Source organism: Anoplopoma fimbria, chromosome 17 (assembly GCF_027596085.1).
Source record: "Anoplopoma fimbria isolate UVic2021 breed Golden Eagle Sablefish chromosome 17, Afim_UVic_2022, whole genome shotgun sequence".
Lineage (NCBI taxonomy): Eukaryota > Metazoa > Chordata > Actinopteri > Perciformes > Anoplopomatidae > Anoplopoma > Anoplopoma fimbria.
The window spans coordinates 21,760,415-21,780,528 of NC_072465.1; the positions used below are offsets into that span (position 1 = coordinate 21,760,415).

Consider the following 20,114-nt stretch of genomic DNA (forward strand, 5'->3'; position numbering starts at 1 on the left):
TATTATGTTTTTAAAAATGTGATAAAATTGTCATAGTATAGTATGGCATACATTTTTTATCAAATTGTCATAGTACAGTATCTCATTAAAAGTCATAGTTTAATGTGTCGTACAATGGTATAAAAATGTCTTATAGTAACTCAACATTTTTTTAGAAAAAGAAGTCATAGTATGTCATTAAACTGTGATACAATTGTCACAAATTTTGTCACAAATCTTATCACATTTTATACATAATATATTATGTATTTAAAAATGTCATAGTGTGGTATGTAATAAAAATTTGATAAAATTGTCATAGTATAGTATGGCATAAAAAATGTATCAAAATGTCATAGTACAGTATCTCATTAAAAGTCATAGTGTAGTGTGTCGTACAATGGTATAAAAAAGAATAGTATGCTACAAAAAGTGTGTAGTATGCAAAAAAAATGATCGCAGTATAGTATTTAAAAAAAAAAGTCATACTATAATATGTCATTAAAAAAGTTACAGTATAGTATGTGATATAAAAATCGGAACAAAAAGTCATAGTATAGTATGTCATAAAAAAATCATAATACTGCATATCATAATAAAAATGGATAGTATTTCATTAAGTCATAGTATCGTATGCCTTAATAAAATCAATAAAAAGTCATAGTGTTAAATCAGAATAAGAATCTGCTGTTTTGGCCAAGTATGTGTAAACATACAGGTAATAACATGGAAATAAAAAAAGTATAGTGAATCATCAAATTTTTATAAAAATATCATAGTAGAGTATGTCATAAAATGTCATAAAATGTCACAGCATAGTGTCATGAAAATGTCATTGAATTGTCATAAAAAGTCATAAAACAGATTGTCATCATTTTTTTATAAAAATGTCATAGTATGTCATTCATAAAATGTATTAGTAACATAGTATGTCATTAAAAAAAAGTCATAGTATAGTGTGTCAAACATTTTATAAAAATGTCATTGTATATTATGTCATGAAAATAAAAATAAAGTATAGTCAGTCATATATATATATATATTTTTTTAAATGTCCCAATATAGTGTGTCATAAAAATATCATGAAAATGTCATAGTATGTATAACATTTTTATAAAAAAATTGTATAAAATGTCAGTCATAAACAGTCATAATAGAGTGTTATACATTTTTTATTTATTTTTTAAAATGTCATAGTATAGTATGTCATAAATAGTCATACTAGAGTGTCATACAAAAGTTTATAAAAATAGCACACTATAGGTTGTTATAGTGTAATAGGTGTAATTTCATACTATGTTACAAAGAAATCATTATATAGTGTGTCATACAAATTTTATAAAAATGTCATAGTATAGTGTGTCATAAAAATAAACTATATTTGAAAAAACAAACATCTAACTAACCGTTGAACTTTAGCCACATGATGGTTATTATATAATCTAACTTTAGCGGTTACTAACAGCCACCTGTAAAAACTCAAATCTGGAAACAGTTTTATATCAAACATAATGGAGTTATTCAAATATCTAATCTAGCTCTCTCTTTTTTTATTCACATTTTTACAACGCAGAGATTTTGGAGTAATCACTAAAAACTAACTAGGAACTAATGAATCCCTCTTCGGCTGCAGCCCATGTTTTCCACCCGGATGTATTTTGGAGGCGCACACGTTACAATGGCAACATGTTCGAAAAGTAGCGAAGCTGATGATGAAATAAATGATCCAGGAGCTGCTCCTTATGGCAACTTTATAAACTATTACACCTTCAATCCTCCGGAGAACCGGTTGAGCCTGATTCCTTCCGCGTTACTCCGGGATTTAGGTTACAGGGACGGCCAGCAAACCACACTGGTCCTGGACGTTGGGTGTAATTCAGGGGTACGTGACTCTGGGACTACTGCTTAAAATGTATATGTATATATAACTTTATATACATTTCTCACGTTCGACAATATTACACAGTGTTTAACTCATAGTCTGAGTTTTTATTATCAACATTTTAGGAGTTTTGCATACACATTAAGTGGTTAAATCACTAAGTACTTTTAATCAGTGTACCAATTTTGAGGTACTTGTACTTTATGCAAGTATTTCCATTTTGTGCTATTTATTACTTCTACTCCACTAACGTGACATTTCAGAGGGAAATGTACTTGATTTCACTACATGTGTCAACAGCTTTAGTTAAAGTTACTTGTTAATGTGGATTAAGATTAATACAAAATATAATCAACATATAAATTATGATTTAATGTATTAATATGGATTTAAGATACCTGACAGTGTATAAAATAGTTGAGATGGAACCCATCTTAAGTTAAAATCAGTCCATATATGTCCTCTCTTTTCTTTCTCACTGTGAATGGCAGGATCTGAGTGTAGCCTTTTACAAGCATCTGGTTCAGGAAGAGGAGCCAGATAAGAGGAGAGTTCACCTCCTGGGCTTTGACCTGGATGAGATCCTGATCCAGAGGGCTCAGCAGAACAACCCTCTGCCCAGCAGCATCTCCTTCATCTCCCTGGACATCACCAAAGACACCGACCGGCTGCAGGATTACCTCGACCAGCACGGCTGCTCCCGCTTCCACCTGTGTCTGTGCCTGGCTGTCACCATGTGGGTCCACCTGAACCACGGAGACGCCGGCCTGCTGCAGCTGCTCTCTCGCCTGGCCTCCATCAGCCAGCACCTCCTGCTGGAGGCTCAGCCCTGGAAGTGCTACCGCTCTGCAGCCCGGCGGCTGAGGAAGCTGGGCCGCTCAGACTTTGACCACTTTAAAACCCTGAAGATCCGAGGGGACGTGGCGGAACATGCCAGGGAGCACCTGGAGAGAAACTGTGGCATGGAGCTCATCCAGAGCTTCGGCAGCACCACGTGGGACCGCAAACTGCTTCTTTTCAAAAGGAGATGAGACCGAAGGAGGGATGGCGAGAGTTTTCATCTGCTGCTGCAGGCACACGATCAGGAAGAGAAATCAACGAGGGTAGCAGGAGAAAAGAGAAGCTGAATTGTTCAGATGATTGACATTCATTTTCAATAATTATGACAGTGTATTGTAAAAGTCACTTTCCAAGAAAAAACTGCCAAACATTAGCTGGTTTCCAGTTTTACAAATGTTTTACATACTAATTCAAATGTCAACCAAAGCTGTGTTATAAAAAGATAACCCAGGTATACAACCAGTTACTTTGTTTACAATCCTTAACTTGCAGATTAAATGATAAAACATTGTGTTTCTCTTTTTCTAGCGACTGCTTCGTTTTATATCAGAGGTGAAAACCACAGTGTTCAAGAATGCAGAACTACAAATCAAAACTTAATCGCAATTCATTAATTTTCATCATTTTAATTACAGAATACTAAAAATAACATTACATAAAATGTCTTTTTAAAAGAAACCATTGAATATTACAAAGGTTGTAAATTTTGTAAAGTTAGGATATAAAATCTTTGAACAGTGGTGCATAATTGAAAAGAAAAATAATTTTCATAAAATGTATATATTAACTGTTCTACTACATAAAAAATGAGATGGACACAAATCGCAGACAGACGAGATGAGTAGACACCGCCATTACCGCGATGAGCTCTCCTTTCGAAGGAAGAAAGACTTGAGATGCACAGCACACACCACAATCAGCTTAAGTTCTCAAGTTATGTCTATGTTCAAAAAAAAAAAAAAAAAAAAGGGTTTACCATTTACAACAGGAGAGAACAAACAAGCTCGAGAGACTACAAAAAGTGACTTGGTGACTGCTCCCAATATTCACACACACACATCTCGATGGGTAAAAACCCGACTAAACTGGCCTTGGTTCCTTAAACACAAACCGTTTTCCACAGGTTTAAGCTGTACAAAAGAGTTGCAAAATGTCGAGAGACCCCTCACACTTAAATTCATCCCGCCAAGACAGGGAAGTAATGATCGGTCGTCTTTCAGTCTCGTCACACAGCCATTCCTATATCCTACTGTACAACTGGTCAGTCAGATCCACTGAAAGCTACCATGGTCACATAATTCAATATCAGGAGGTCAACCTTAAGGAGTCGGAACAGACTATACACAAGAGGGGGAGGATGAGGGGGAGGAGGGTGGGACACATGCATAATCCAACAGTGTGCTTGCTTTCTTCCTCTTCTCTCTGAGATTTATGTCACTTCATCACGAGCCCTTAAGATGTTTTAGCCAACCAAAGATTTGACGGACATTCGGAGCCCGTTTTCAAACCGCGGATGTCCTTCTACATGAACGCCACACTGGCCAGTCGTGTCCAAACAGAGGTATTTCATTTGTCTCCTGCCATTTGGGAGACGTGTTGTGTCACATTTTCTTTTTGGTAAACAGACACGAGGGGAGGGGAGGGGAGGGGAGGGGGAGGAAACCAACAGTTTATTAAGATGTTCTTTCAAAAAACTTCCGAGATATGGTTTTAATCTAGAGTTACGCTGAGTGGCAGAATCACTGTTCCTTCTGTGCAGTAGTAGTGGTTTCAGTTGCCGTGGAGACCAGGTGGAGAAATGCAGAGAAAGAGAGTGAAGAAGAGAAGGTAGGAGGGGAAACGTTCGATAACCCAGAGGACATCTCAGAAGACAAAGGACGTCTGAGACAACGGAGGCATTTTAAGAGGAAATGAGGCGAGAGAGAGAGACACCAGCTGAGCTACTTAGTTTGGCTGGTTTTCGTTGCTCACACAGCTGCTGGTTTTTTTTTTTTTATTAATTTTTTTCTTTTCACCAGGGATCCAGGAGCTGCTGCTTATCATGTAAGGTAATAATGCTGTTTAGGTTCAGATGAGTCCCCCTGAGTTAGTGCACACATCAGAGTCAGGCAGGCCTCGCCCGCTTGTTCGTTAAGAAATCCACAAAAAGAAGCATTAAAAAAAAAAAAAAAAAAATTCAATTCAGCAATTTTATATCAAGCTTACAATTAGCTTTGGAGAGAAAGAGCCCGTCGTAGTTTTTTGTTTTTTTTTACAAGTCTGTGATTGGGGAGGGATTGAGTCCATGTTAGTGTGGAAGAGGGTCGGGACAAGTTCAGGCATGAGTCCGGCGGCTCCCACTAAAGTGGTGCAGCGAGCCTCTTGAGTCCTGCTCATTTTCTGAAAACTCTGAGAAGTTTTGCATCTTGCGTCGTGAATGCAATGTGCGCTTTGTCGTGCCCCAACCAGAGTCTGGGTTGTGTTGTTTGAACATGCTCATTCTTTTTTCTATTGTAATCTGATCATCTGACACGATTCCCAAGTGGTCGTTGGTGCAGGTCTGCCCAGCAGGCGAGTGGTCGGGGATCTGGTCAGGTGCTGGTGTTGCAGGTTACGCCGACTGTGCGTCAGTCAGACAGACAGGTAGGTAGACAGGCAGGTGGGGCTGTAATGGGACTCATGGGCTGAGGCTAAATCAAGGGAGCCGTGTCCATCAAGCCTTTGTTGGGGTCCAGGCTGGCAAAGAAGCGGACGTCCCGGTCCTTGTCGGACTGCAGCGCCATCACCGTCTCTTCCAGCTCGTCAGAGAAGGCACAGCCGGGCTCCTTGAAGTAAGCTGCACACAAAAACACAAGACTCAGTTAGTTCAAGGAAAAACACAACAGCAGAAAAGATATGTGATGTGTGTAATAGAGAGAAGAGGCAGATTATATGTTAGAGGTAATATTCTATATTTTTAATCATGAAAACTACTATTTTTATCCAAAGCCTGACAAACTTTTTCTCACTTTTTCCTACATTTTAGATGATCACGAGCATTATAGTAGCCAACAAATGCAGTTTTATCATGTTCAAGTAACATTTGCAAAATGTTACTTGACAACAAAATATAAAGTTTAAAAATTAAACTTTATATTTGTGACTTGTTTAAAAAAAAAAAAAAAAGTACATCATAAATGACAAATACTTTAATTAGATTTGTAAAAGTTTGAAAAGTATTAAGATATGCTAACACATTTTTATTTATTGGTACTAACAAAAATCCAGAATACCATCAGCCTTATCCTCAAAAGAAAACATCAACCATTAATTCATGTTCACTCTACCTTTCTCCATGACACTCTGTCTTAGAGCCTTGGCCACCAGTACGCGGACATTGGCCACGGGGTCTGAGGAGAGGCTGAGCAGGCTCGGCAAAAGGTGCTGGCCAAACTGCTCCATGGGCATGCAGTCCTCCTCTACTATGGCCTGGAGACAACACGAGGACATTTTTTTTAAAAACACATAAGGTCACTCAGACGGGCTGCTGTTAAAGACAGCTAGTGGAACACAGAAAGAAGGGAGTCGAGAGGTATTCTGTGAGGATGAACCTCTGACACAACAGCCGACAGATGAAAGAATCTAATCAGACGGAGTCGTTGACAGTCTGACTCATGAACACATAGTTTTCTATTGTAGTGTTTCCGTAATACACAGTTTGAGCTAGACAACCTGATGACAGATAAGAATTTGTCATTAAACGTTAAATAAATAACAGTCAATGCTATGTTTGCTTTTATTTAACCAAGTATCTTTCTAAAAAATAAAATAATTTTTTTTTTTTTTTCTTTTACTTGGGACAGTCGTAGATTTAAAAACATTTAGAGTATGTTTTTTGTGATATATTAAAAAGGAAAATCACTATGAAATATGTCCCAAGAAGAATAAATGGGATTAACATTTAATTTGCCATTTATTTTCTCAGACAACCATCAGACAACCATCAGACAGGTACACAGCTGTTTATCAAGTTAAAAACAGGTAATGCGAGACAAGAGTCACAGACCTGGCAGATGAAGGCGAAGGCCTGCCGCCCCACCCACTTGGGACAGTGGCAGAACCTGACGGTGAGCTCGTTGATGAAGTTCAGGCCTAGATCGTCGGCTCCACACGCATACAGCTTCTGGAGGATCTCCACAACCTGAAAACACAAGAGGTGACGACACATTTAAAAACTGAGATCTAAAACTGCAGCTAATCTGTAACAAAATGCTTATCTCTGTTTAAGGTGGTTAAGGATTAAGTTCAAAGGCATTTTAACAACTAGTTCAATATTTTGAGAAATACGCTTATTTGCTTTCTTGCTGGGAGTTAAATGAGAAGATTGATACTGCGGTTCAATATGAAGCCAGTTAGCTTATCTTAGCAAAAGGTCTGGAAACAGTTTCTTTGAGGGGCGCAGTAACTTCCTTAAGTCTCGTCATATAACGTGCATTCCTTTATCACATACCCACCAAACGTACAGAACATTACCCACCAGTGTGACTCATTTCCCATTTATCTGACCAAACCATCCGTCACAAGTTTCCTACATATCGCCTCTCACTGGATATTCCTTCCACCAGCTAAATTTTAAAAAAGCAAATCAATATTGTACACTCACCAGTTTGTAAGAGATCCACCTGACCTCTGAGACCTTGTCGGAGCAGAGTGTGAGTGCTATCTGTCTGAGGTAGTCATACACGTCGTAGTGGCTGTACAACTCTATGATCAAGATCAACTGCCTGGATGGAGAGAGAGAGAGATAGAGAGAGAGAGCACTGCAGTCAGAGAACATGTACACTTTCAATATAGCAAATGACCAAAATGAATTTCGGTGCACTTTTGAACATCATGTCTCAGATTAAGTGGTGAGGCGATACTGACAGTAAATTCGCTGCAGAATTAAGTCTAACCCGTATACAGTTTTATAAGAGCAGACCTCCGCCCTGCCATACTGTCTATGAGAAAGACACTGATTGGAAGTCAGTCTGGTCAAATCTAAATGTAATTATTTTCTGCTTGGAAGAGGATAAGGGGACGTACTCTGCCAGCTCATATCTGAATCTCCAGTTGCGACTGTTGTCCGTCACCATGAACTCCTGCAGCTGGTACAGATATTCTCTCCTCTTGTCCGCGTGCAGCAGCTGCAACAAGAAGACACACAGACAAACCAGATTAGTTGTCTAGTATGAAATGCAAAGCAAATTGATCCAACTGTGACTTCAACTGGCAACTAAAACTACAAAAGAAATACAAGCCTCTTGCGCTGTTCTGCTCAAATGTTATGTTGTGAGACCAAACTTCCTAATCTCACTTGCAAAATCAGCCGTCGAGAAATCTTAAAAGCTCACCTTGAGGAAGTCGTAGAGGTGTTTGAGCACGCCAATGCGGACCTCATCCAGGTCTTTGAGGAAGCCGTTGAAGATGGGCACCAGATCAGCCGCAGTCAGCTGGTCTCCCAGAATAACTGCCAGCTCGTGGATTGAGAAAGCCAGCGTACGCCGCACCTTCCACTGAGGGAGGGTAGGTAGGGGGAAGAGAAACACAGAAAAGGATTCATAGAAACAGTCTTGATCAAGCAAGTGTCTTGTGAAAAAACATTTTTGGTTGTTTTTTTTTAAAATGGAAAACTTATTGGTTTATTTTTATAAACTGACAAAGCAGGAACATTTTAAACTAAATCATTGTTGCTGAGATTGGTCTGAGTCCGTTGACGACTGCATTGCTGTCATGCCAACAGTAACATCCAGTCTTGTGATTAAGTAATGAGCAACAGTGTGACTGAGCTGTTGTCACGCCGTCTCAGCTGCTGTGAAGTGAAGCAACGTTTCCCCTCATACAGTTCCCTTTCTGTCATGCGTCATCAACCAGTGCATTCGTACAACTAGAGCTTTGTTACGCGAGTCAAGCAAAGGTCATCACTAAACTAGGTCTGCAGGGTATGAGGAGAATCTGTGATTGCGATAACATTTTTTTTTTTTTTATGATGACAGTATAACTTTGCTTTTCATTTGCTATGTGAGCCTAGAACTGGATGAGAATTTAACATTTTAAGCAACTATAAATCCTTCTAAAAACTCTTAATATCTCACTGGAAACAAATTTAAAATGTCAATAAAATAAATAATTTTCCTGACATGAAACTACTGAATAAAGTTTATCATACAGTATCAGTCATTCCTCCTTTGTATCTATTATCTGCCTGCAGGTCATGCTGGTAGAGGGAGGACTGGCTGCCTTGTCTCAGCCAGCAGACTCGTTAACAAGAATTTTAAGATACATGTCAAACTAAGCTCAACAGAAAACACTAAACCACACCAATCAGGGTCAATTTATAGAGAGCAAAATAGATAAATTTGTCTTATCATCAATTGAAACAGTACAATCATTATACTGTTTAGAAAGTGTGTTATCTTGACATTATCCATTTTGTTTTCTTGAGTAAAACTTAATTATTCAATTACAAGTCATTTAGATTTGGCAGTGTGAGACTGTGTCTGCTACCACAGCATTACACTAGTTTGTTTTGTTATGAGGAGGAAAAATCATCTCAAAGACACAAATCCCAGCGCTCCAAAATCCAAACAAATAAAAATCTTCTAAATTGAGCCTTACATTAAAGGGATGGTTTGGATTCTTTTCAGTAGAATCTGATTGCAGTTGCGGAGGGCATTCACAGGGCTTATTTTGGTACATCTTATGTGGTTTCAGTATTAGTTATATTTTGATGCTTTTTAATGCACTTTGGCACCTTATATTTCCATTCCATGTCTTAATCATTGGAAAACTGTAATATGAACCACAAAAACTGTTTATTTCCAGATTAATTATGAATTGTGATGTTAAAATAATTAGCAGTTGTTCATAAATAGTATTAGTATTGAGTAGAAACCGAATACTTGACAACTTTATGATTCCTTTTTCTTTTAGGCCGACATCTTTCTAGGTAATACACTGACTATGAATAAGTACATCATACAACCCCACATTAGAATATTCAAACTATCCCTTTAAGAGAATTTATATGTGCTCAATCTCTCATTTTAGAATCAAACAGCAAATATAAACCCCACATCAGCCTCATCATTTCCCCATTTCTTTGCCTACCTGCACATCAGTAGCGAGGGTCTCATACGTGTCCTTGAGGCAGTGCCAGTTCTGTCGTCCTAGAGTGAGCGCTACCCCCGGCAGGCTGAAGGCACAGTGTTTGGCTATTTCTGTATCCACCGTCTGAGCCCGGGCCGGGTCCGTCATAGAGAGGTACTGATCCAGGAGCTGCTGGGGGATGACATTCTGGAGAGAGGGGGGAGAGGTTGATGATTTAAAAGAGGACATGGGATGCACAGGGAGAAGTTAGTTAACAAATCCAAGTCGGTTCCCTCTCAACTACGAGGTTCTGATTGATATTTATGGGATGTATGACAGAAGTGCTGACTGACCTGGATCTTGGGCTTATCCTCAAACTCTGGGCTGTTCGCAGAGTCTTCCTTTCCCTCCTCCTCCTCTTCCTCCTCCACACTCTCGATCAGTTCAGACTCCTGAGACAAACACACACACACACATTAAAGACGCTATATTTTCTGGTTACCCATTCAAAAAAAAAAAACTCACTTGCATGGCCCTGATAAACCAGATAAGCTGAGTTTTTTTGTTTAAATAATTTCTGTCAATGCTTCTTTTTCAAACTTTTACTTTCATGTTGATTGAGTTATGAATATATGGAAATGCTTAAGATTTTAAACAGAATTTCAGGGACTTAACAGCACAACAGAGGGCTTGACAGATTGTTATTTTGTCTAGTGTTGCGATGGTCTCAAGCTGAGCTATAAATCAAGACCTACACATGCAGGTTTGCAGAAATCTCAGAAACCCCTTGCATCAAGTATAAATGCAGATTAGGTCCCGTTTAAGTGTTGGTCACTGAATACATCTGTTCAGCTGTAAAACATATAACAGCTAACTAAACAAGCAGCAAAGATCTGAATAGTCTCGTACTAGAATAGGCGAGTCAGGAGGAGACTCTTCCTGGTCCTCCTGAGGCTCCGTCTGCGTCTCCTCGTCCCCTTGCTCCTGCACAGGGCTGGACTCCGAGGCTGAAGGAGGCTCCACCGTTTGCTCCACGTTTGCTCCACCGTTTGCGCCACCGTTTGCTCCTCTTCTGCGGGACTCTCCTCGCTCTCAGACTGAACCTCCACGGATTTGCTCTCCACGGACGGGCTCTCGTTGTCGTCCTCGGGCTGCTCCTCTGGCTCTGGTTCGTTCAGGCCGTCGTCTGCGGGGCCGTCGTCGAGCTGTGCCGCCTTCAGAGCCGCTGACAACACCTGGACTTGAGCTGGAGGTTAATTCAGACGCACAGCTCAGTCTACATGCCGATACACTGACAAAAGTTTACAGCTAATCTTACGTATTCTGGCTCTCTTTACCCACCTTGTACATCAGGGTCATCCATGTGCGGTTGCAAACAGTCCAAGACCTTCTGGATCTGGTCACTGGTAGCTTTGCCAGGGCTGGACCTGGAATCAGGACAATCCGGTTCCTCCTCCTCTTTCCTTTCCTCCTGCTCCATCACCTCCTCTGATTTTTCACTATTTAGCATCTCCAGTTCCCCGCTTATGTCTGGTAACGGAGATCTCCAATAGTTGAAGGAATTAAAGTTCTCGTCTGTCTGCTCCGTGTCTTTTGTGTTCTTAGCGTTGTTTGTGGTCGTTGGGCTGGCGTTGCTGTTGCAGAACGTGCGGGTGAAGCCGCCTCGCATCTCTCTAGGAACTGAAGTGTAGTTGTCATCAAAGCCGTGCATTTCCTCGCCGTCAGCTGTCGACACATGCTCCGGGGACGGCGTGGCGCGGCCGTCCTGGTTGGGAGGCGTGTGCGCGATGGTTCTTCCTGCGTGGCACACGCTAACCTCGGAGCAGTTCAGAGAGTTTAGGGAGTAGTCGCTGAAAGAAGTGTAACAAAATGCATTAGAATACTCAAGTTGTATTCTGTTTTAGATATAAAGGATTTCTTGTCATTAGTCTCTCTGTAAATGTTAACAACTAGCTTCACAATCCAAAGCATATAGGCTCATCATTTTGTTGTAAATTAAAGTGTAAATTAAAGCATTTAGGAGCAAATTTCAAACTTGATTAAAGTATAAAAGGTATAAGAAAAGATTAGTCTGTGTCAACTTCAATTGAAGGTCAGGTGGTCTTACCTGTCCAATGTACATTGGGACCTCTAGAAGGGCGCCATCTTCTCTGAAGTGAAGGCCTGTGCTAGAGGGGTTGGCGAAGGTGGAGATGAAGCGACCCAGAGACTGAAAAGCAGCCTGTCGCACCTAAAAGTGGAGCACAAGAGGATTCAGTCTGTCAAGAAGCCGATGGGTTATCATCTTAACTCATTTATGAACAGGATTATTTGCATGGGGAACAATTTTAGAAGTTGAATATGTCTGAATTAGTACAAAGGAAGGGACAGCGGAACAGCATGCAGTTCTGTTTATAGTTCAGGGAGCGTCTGCACACACAGGCAAGATCCCACATGTTCATCGGTGGTTATAAATGGACGCCACATGAACCTTCATGAACACGGTTAGATGCCAAACTTTACATGTGTCATTTTAAATGTCTTGTTGACGCACACAAATGCTCAAAGTAAAGATTGAGCTTTAGTCTGCGAACCTTTTGAGGCCAAAACACTGACAAACTTCCAACCCCATTGATTATCATTTTTGCACCCAATTTGAAAGTGTACCAAATTGCTAATTTCATATCAGTAGTGTAACATTTTCTTTTTAAGATTTGTATTACTGAACGTTACTAAAATTCAGGAAGATGATGCACACAACTCTTTTCATCATATCACAGAGGAAGTTACACATAAATGTGCTTCTAATTTTGTGCAATATAACTTTTCCTGTGTGTGTCTTACCCAGCGAGACTGGTCACTGATGAGGCTGATGAAGAGGGGACAATTTTGCACGTCGCACCTCTGGAGAGGTAGAATTGGAAACCATCATGAAGCACTCTGCACAGGCTTTCCTGATGCCCCACAGACTGTCTGAGCACAGATCAAAGAACTTGGGCATCTAAAAACAAAAACAAAGTCAGTTAAACCTGAATCTAACATTGAGTGAAGCAAGGGTGCAAAGAAACTACTGAGATTCTCAAAGGACAGCAATGTTAAACTTCAATGTTAGATAATTAAGGTTTAAATGGGAGATGTGGTTTCAGAGTTTTCAATCAAATAAAAAGAAAAGTTGCGGTGCTTCTCACCAGTAGTTTTTCTGTGGCCTCCTGACCAACAATAGAACAGAACTCTCCGAAATTTGCAGCACAGACCTGTAAAACACAATACAAACATACAATTGAGCTCAAAAGAAGTGCAATTTAAATAACAAAAACTAGGAGTTCTAATAACACTATCGTTAAATTGACCACTAAGGTAACCAAATCTCCCTTAGTTAGTGCGTTTACATGGAAGTTAGTATCCCTTTTACGATACAAACATTCCCAGATAAGCCATTATCCTGTTTATGAGAAACCAAGATTTGTAACCTTTATTAAGTTTGCAGCTCTTTGTATCAATAAAAAAACATTATAAAGTTTAGTTTGGCTTCAGAGAAAAGGAAAATTAATTCAACTACAACAGCAAAAAAGACTCAAAAAATATATATTCAAAAGGTTTGACCACCTTTGCAGCTCCTAAACACCCTTCCCCAACTGGCACCAGTTATGCCAGAAAACATTCCTCACAGAAAAACAACAGCGCTCTGTAGGCGGTGATGCGCGAAACTGAATTAAGGCTGACTCACCGTGTTATTGAATTTATTCTTACACAATTAAACTCAATTTTATAAAAAAGTGTTTCCTCAGCTGTGTCTTATTTGTTCATAATCACTTCAAGCAATTGCAGAATGTTAAAAAAGCATCTTGACCTATGGGGAGTTGATGAAAATGATTCGGAGTTCCTTACCTTGCGGACTTGAAATAGTCTTGCATCACTGCACAGGTCACAGAAGCGTGGCAGAAGTAGATGCTCCACTGTGTCTTTGCTCAACATGGTGACAACTTTACACATCATCTATAAGAGGAGACGTATGGAGAGCAGTTAGTGCCATCAGACTCTGATTGTGCTTAAATTAGGAAACTATTTTGCCCCTCATGAATGAAAACAAGCTGAAGATTTGAACTGAAAGCTTTACAGAAAAGCTACAAAATGGTCCACTGAGGCTGACAATTAGGGTACTAAGAGTAGAGAGGGAAAGGGGAAGGCTGTGCGTGTGCATGCATGAGTTTGAGGAGAAGGTTAGGTGAGGCTGAACTTGAGAAAACTTTGTTTGCATAAGGCAAAAATAAACTTGTAAGTGAGAAATAAATACAATAGAATATAAAAAGTCACATTCAACTTTAAGCCCTTGCATTAAATTTTAAATTAGCCACTGTAAATTCAAATTTTCAATTCATTCATTCAACGCACATCATTTTTGTAAACTTTGACAGAACATAACCCATGACAAATTACACTTAATCTCATATCTTTGCTGGCATCCATCATGTGCCATCAAAATAGAAGCATTTTTTTAGTTTTAGACTGGTGATCAAATAAAAGCATTGACAGCAAGGCATTAAAGAAATCTACTGTGCCTCTCTGCAGTTCGTCTAGTGCCATGTGGTTTTCAGTTAAATGTCATTTAACCCCATTTCACTGATAATAAATCACATTTTTTATTAAGTCTCTTGCTTTAAAAAAAAAAATGTTGGTTTCTTACAGAGACTGCCTCGATTTTGTAGTCATCATCACTGCTAGGTTCTGTGAGGTCGAGTAGAACTGGACAAACTTTGGTCTCCATATCAGCTTTAGAGATGAGGCCCTGCTCCAACAGAACCAGCAGCGCTGCCTGGCTGGTCTTCCGCACCTGGAAAAGATGGGAGGAAATTAAAATCTTTAAAACTCTTTATGTGAATGGTCTTTTTTCCTAAAAATCTGAGAAAAATATCTTGAAAACAAGTAGTGATTGCTGTTTCAATTGTAAGAAATGAGCTAGAAAAGTTGTTGATCGTAAACCCACCTGGTTATTTGGATCAGTGAGATATCGGACTACAATGGGGACCAAGTATCTCGAGAAAGCTGCTGGGAAGTTGGGCCGACTCTCGTGCAAGAACATGGCAATGTTGGGGACCTGCTCCATCAGTTCGGCTCGCACTGTGGGCTCTGAGTACACACATTAGAGTATAAGATTAATGTGCAAACAGAAAAGGTGTGAATTGAGTGCTTCACACGTTATAAGCTTGCAAACACGTAAAGATTAAATCCTGGAAGAGTTGCATTTAATAAACAGAAAAAAGGACGACAACACGACAAAAAGAGGAGATTTATACAGGGACATGACAGCTGAATTAATGAAAAGGAAAAATCATCTACCTCCATCTTCTGACATTCTTGCAACTGTCTCCATGACACTGATAAAGTCATTTTCATTGTCACTGAACTCTCGAAGCACATCAAGCAGGCCGCGAGCCACGATCTGCCTAGAAAGCAACAGGAGCGTCAAGTTAGTAGACTGGCTGCCAATACCTACGAGTGCTGAATGCACAAAGCGAGACACACCGCTCTGACAGAGCTGTCAAGTGCATTACACACAAACACACAGGTATTTGAGGTTGACAGGAGGGCTTGAACCCTGCAAAGCCGAGCATGAAAAGCATGAAGACGGGTAACCATGTTTGTGTGGAGGTTAGGTGCACTGTTAAATGTTTGCAGAGGATTTTAAATACACTGGGGACATGTGGCAGGCTTTTACCGTGCTGAAAGTACCACTTAAATAATATACATAAAATTAAAATTTACCATCATTATCCGACCTACAATAAAATGCAGCTACTATTGTCAACCTACTGCAATATTTCAAAACAGACACCATCCAACCACAGATCAACTTAAAGTCTTTCACATTCCTGCACTACAGAGTTAAAGCAGGTATGTGATTAGTAAATACAAAGGAATGCACAAAGTCATCCAGATGAATATGAAAAAACATGTCTGGAGATCACTTGAGATTGGATGATGTGTTGATTTCACATCAAAACATTTCCGTTGTGATGTTAATGCTATAATTTAGCCACTATTCAGTATAATTTATACAATAAATATGAATAAAATGACAACATGTGCAACACTAGCCCATTACTTATTTGAGCCGTAAAACCTTTCAGCAATGATTTAAAAAAATCCTTTTAACAGTGCAAATAATCCAATTTCTTGTTGATGCAATGCATAAAATATAAAAACAGACCGAAAAATTTGGTGCATCACGTTATTACTGAACAGTTTCCTGGTTAGAGTTTAGAAAATCAGATGAAAAGTTATTTTGAATATCTGACCACAACTTCTCTTTACTTTTTCTACAAGAAATGACATTGGCCAGATGTTTCCTTGATACCAAGTCCCACTAGGTTGCAGATGTTTCCTTGTTGCAGAGACTCACTAGAGGTAAACATTAGGCCACGTCTACACAACTGCAGATTCGTACATTTTCTGATATAAATATAAACGAAAACATAAACACCAAACACTGGTTTATGTTTGAAGAAAAATATACATGAGCAATCACCGAAAAATAAAGTGAGATTGTGTAGATGATAGAAAAAAGGATGCATTTCAAATTTATTAATAATAGCGTGGACATGACACAGTCAGGACGGAAACTGTGGCCGGATAATCATGATTCCGGCTAATTGTTTCACTTTTCCGAAATGTGTAACTGTACATTTGGGAATTCTACGATCAAAGCTTTGTAGAAGTTCTTTTACTTTCAACTTTAGTTGCAGCAACCATAAGTTTTTCATAATTTAATCTCTGAAAGAAGTGCTGTAATCTTTTGTCTAAACTGGGCTATAGCAGACAAAATGTTTTCTTTCCACAATATGCAAATCACTATGAGTTCGCACTATATCATTTAACAATGCATCCTCACAACCCAAAAACTAGACAAGAACATCCGATTGTCTTTCTGATAATTAGCATTTTGTGTGTTGAGTGAACAGCCGGACCACAGGGTTCCACTTACCTGTTGAAGACATTTTCACTGAAGGCATACTTTTCTAGCCTCCCAAGAGGAGTTAGGTTGTCTTGTCCTGCATCGAGGAAGGCTGTGATGCGGATGCCGTCGCACTCTGAACCATAGTCATCAAATCCAACTGTGATATAGAAATAAATATTAGTTTATTTTCACACAAAGTGGTACCATCTCTGCAGCACACAGCTGATGCCAAAAAATTGACAAAGATTTAAACGAGGGCTGACAGATGCACCGCAGCAGTCACAGTGCCATGTTGAAAAAACTGAGTTGGGCTAAATGTCAGGAATGAAGATCCTTCAATCCGTGAATAAAGCAGAAAGCCTGAGGTCTAACTAATTATTCCATTTAATGGTCCAACTGTAAATACACACTGGCTTTGCAGTTGGATCGAAACGCCATTTCATCACCCTCGCTAATGCAGACAACGGGGACTGTTGGCCTGTATGACAGCTAATAATAGCAAGGCGTAAAACCCTGATATACTATTGACAGCTTTATATTTCACGTGGGTGAATGGTGTTGCCCAGAAAGATGACACTTGCATGTACACCCCCTGCTAAAGAGAGGGAGAAAGTTCCACACGTATACAAGAAATGAACCCCTTAACCCAGATACTGTTTAATGTGGTACTGTTAACAAATTAAAATAACCAAAATACTCACAATCATCCAGATCGTCATGGCCATCTTCAAAGTATAAAGATAGACCTGCAAGGAAAGGCAATTAGAGGGGGAGTCCATTGTGGCAAACACGTCATCAACATACAGTCACATTACACACCACTCCCCATACAAAATGAAATGCGCTTGGCAGGTTTACAGGCTGACAAGTACTGAGAAGGGACAAAGTCTCCTTCAATAAGTTTGACAGTAAATTGTAGTCGTCTCGCTGATTAATCACTTTGCAGAACTGAAACTATGATATGTGAGAATAGTGACGGGGAAGAGGACAAATTCAAAACAAGTCAGTAAACATAAACATTGTTTTTCCTGGGCCGAAAACTAATGTCTCAGTTGATTTTCTTTCAAACAAGTGCGGTTCCTCTCGTCAACAAATTAAGAATAAACTAAATGCGTCATGTGCACAAAATGAATGTGATTATAACGTCACTGGTCATTTCAGTGTATACACCTTCAATTTCCTTCATGTGGATACTCGTCTGGCGAAGACGTTCTGTCAAAACGCTACCAATGTAAACTTAAAGAACCTCTGATTTCTGAGTTACTTTTCTAGAATATTGTATTATCTCTCTGCTTTCTGCAAACATGAGACACTTAACCCCCCCCCCCCCCCCCCACTGGAATACATTGCCTCAGGTGCAACTTTTGAATTGAGTTTTTATACCAATTTTCTCGTCTCCTTGTCCATTTATTCTCTCAATGCCCTTTACGTATACGTTTGGCGTACATAGTATTTAGTAGTTTTGTCTTTTATCATGCTTCACTTTGAGTATAACAGCTCATAATGTACATGTGTTTTGTATTTGCTCATCAGTACTATGCATCGGTCCTTGCATTTCTGCTGCTGTGACATTTCAATTTCCCTGTGTAGGATCAATTAAGTTTGTCTTGAACTATATATATGTACAGTACCAGTCAAAAGTTTGGACACACCTTCTCATTCAACTACTTTGAAGAATCTAAAATATAAAACATATTCTGGTTTCTTCAATATTAATCTACAATGTAGAAAAAAAAAATAATAATAATAAAGAAAAACCATTGAATGAGAAGGTGTGTCCAAACTTTTGACTGGTACTGTATGAGAGAGAGATAGATATATATATATATATAGATATAGATATATAGATATATATAGATATATATATATATAGATGTGTATATATATATATATATAGACACACACATATATATATATACACACACACACACACACAGTACCAGTCAAAAGTACTTTGAAGAATCTAAAATATAAAACATATTCTGGTTTGTTGAGCATTTGTTTGTTTACCACATAATTCCATATGTGTTCCTTCATAGTTTGGATGTCTTCAATATTAATCTACAATGTAGAATAAAAAAAAAAAAAAAAATAAAGAAAAACCATTGTGTCCAAACTTTTGACTGGTACTGTATATATTATATATATATATATATATATATATAATCCTTGTGATCAAATCACAAACATGTGTTGGATCACTTGCCTATATTAGTGACAACATGTATCCTGTGGTAACATCCATGTATTCTTTTAAATGCCTAAACTACAAAGCAGGTCCTTCCCATTATTGATGAACACATACAGCTCATAAAAAGACCTTATATTCAATGCATTAACATATGTTTGTGTCATAAAATAACAGGCCTATAATACAAGACTTTCTTCACTGATTTGTTTCCCCAACACTGACCATCCACTGGTATACAAGGACAGAAATAAATAAACCCAACAGCAGTGTGGTCAGAAGAGAGGAGCAGCATGTGCTGGGATGGTTGATGGGTTGATGGTTGATGGCAGTGTTTACAGCAGTGCATGCAGGGGAATGTGCTCCAAATATAAAAACAACTCCCATCTCAAAAAAACACCTTAAAACATGTTAATACACCCCATCACGGCTGCTTTAACACCCCCACCCCAAGTCACACGTGTTTGAAAAAAAACATAAAACACAACCCCCCCCCTCTCCTTTGTTTTGGTGTGAAGGAGGATTTGAGCAGCTTATGGGGCTGAAAATGACTTTAGCAACTCGGCTAACGTGAGCTAGCTCAGCTCGCTAGCCTTCCAGCTATGGCAACAGTTCGACCATAAAGACGTGTTAAAGCACGCGGGGGTGTTAACTGAACTACAACAGAGAGGATGCAACTACAAAACAACCCCTAAGTATTGAGTAAATGCGTCTTTAAGCGCAGCCTCAAAGTCACACATTTGGTTAGCTTCTCGTTAGCTCGCTATGCTAACTCTGCTAACAAGGCTAGTCCAGCGTTCTTTTTTTTTTTCTCCGCTTGGTTCGCCTTCAACAGCACTTTCGCTCTGAATACCACAACCACGGCCGCATATGAGCCTCTGTTTTAAATATATACACTATAAAGATTACAATAAAGCTGTATGAGTGCACACACGGCGGTAAAACAGGGGAGAAAACACTGTTTTAAAAAGTGCCATTACCTGCCATCTTGAGTGTCTCGGCTCTGCGGGCTGCCGTCCCGTGTGGGCTGTCACCGCCGCTCAGCTGTCACTCAAACACGGCAGCAAACTACTTCCGGAAGCCACTTCCGGTGGATTATTATTATTATTATTTTTTATTATTTTTATTTTTTATTTTTACTAATATAATTGTATAAAACATAACAGAGCGGAAGTAGAAAAAAACAAAACCTTTGTGTGTTTTTT

The 20,114-nt window shown here is 39.1% G+C and overlaps 2 protein-coding genes across 2 annotated transcripts; one reads left to right on the forward strand and one right to left on the reverse strand.

Moving 5' to 3' along the window:
* Window positions 1-1,629: 1,629 nt before the first annotated feature.
* Window positions 1,630-3,187, forward strand: LOC129106297 (pre-miRNA 5'-monophosphate methyltransferase). The gene is made up of 2 exons (XM_054617681.1): window positions 1,630-1,861; window positions 2,353-3,187. The coding sequence occupies exons 1-2, from the start codon at window positions 1,631-1,633 to the stop codon at window positions 2,890-2,892; spliced, it is 771 nt and encodes a 256-aa protein (XP_054473656.1). The 5' UTR covers window position 1,630; the 3' UTR covers window positions 2,893-3,187.
* A 465-nt stretch (window positions 3,188-3,652) lies between these two features.
* Window positions 3,653-19,941, reverse strand: LOC129105316 (serine/threonine-protein phosphatase 4 regulatory subunit 1-like). The gene is given in 23 exon segments (XM_054616260.1): window positions 3,653-5,516; window positions 6,007-6,148; window positions 6,726-6,860; window positions 7,323-7,443; window positions 7,745-7,845; window positions 8,053-8,214; window positions 9,809-9,994; window positions 10,141-10,239; window positions 10,697-10,804; window positions 10,843-11,033; window positions 11,129-11,637; window positions 11,895-11,912; window positions 11,914-12,017; window positions 12,611-12,650; window positions 12,652-12,767; window positions 12,955-13,020; window positions 13,655-13,762; window positions 14,451-14,597; window positions 14,751-14,893; window positions 15,104-15,210; window positions 16,749-16,878; window positions 17,423-17,467; window positions 19,890-19,941. Coding segments are annotated over 23 exon segments (2,931 nt in total). The 5' UTR covers window positions 19,897-19,941; the 3' UTR covers window positions 3,653-5,370.
* Between the last annotated feature and the right edge of the window lie 173 nt (window positions 19,942-20,114).

Bases quoted from the DNA above. Each gene is read 5' to 3' on its own strand.
- LOC129106297 (XM_054617681.1), top strand. From the start codon at position 1,631: ATGTATTTTGGAGGCGCACACGTTACAATGGCAACATGTTCGAAAAGT. The intron at 1,862-2,352 runs GTACGTGACTCT...TGTGAATGGCAG, and splicing joins ACGTTGGGTGTAATTCAGGG to GATCTGAGTGTAGCCTTTTA.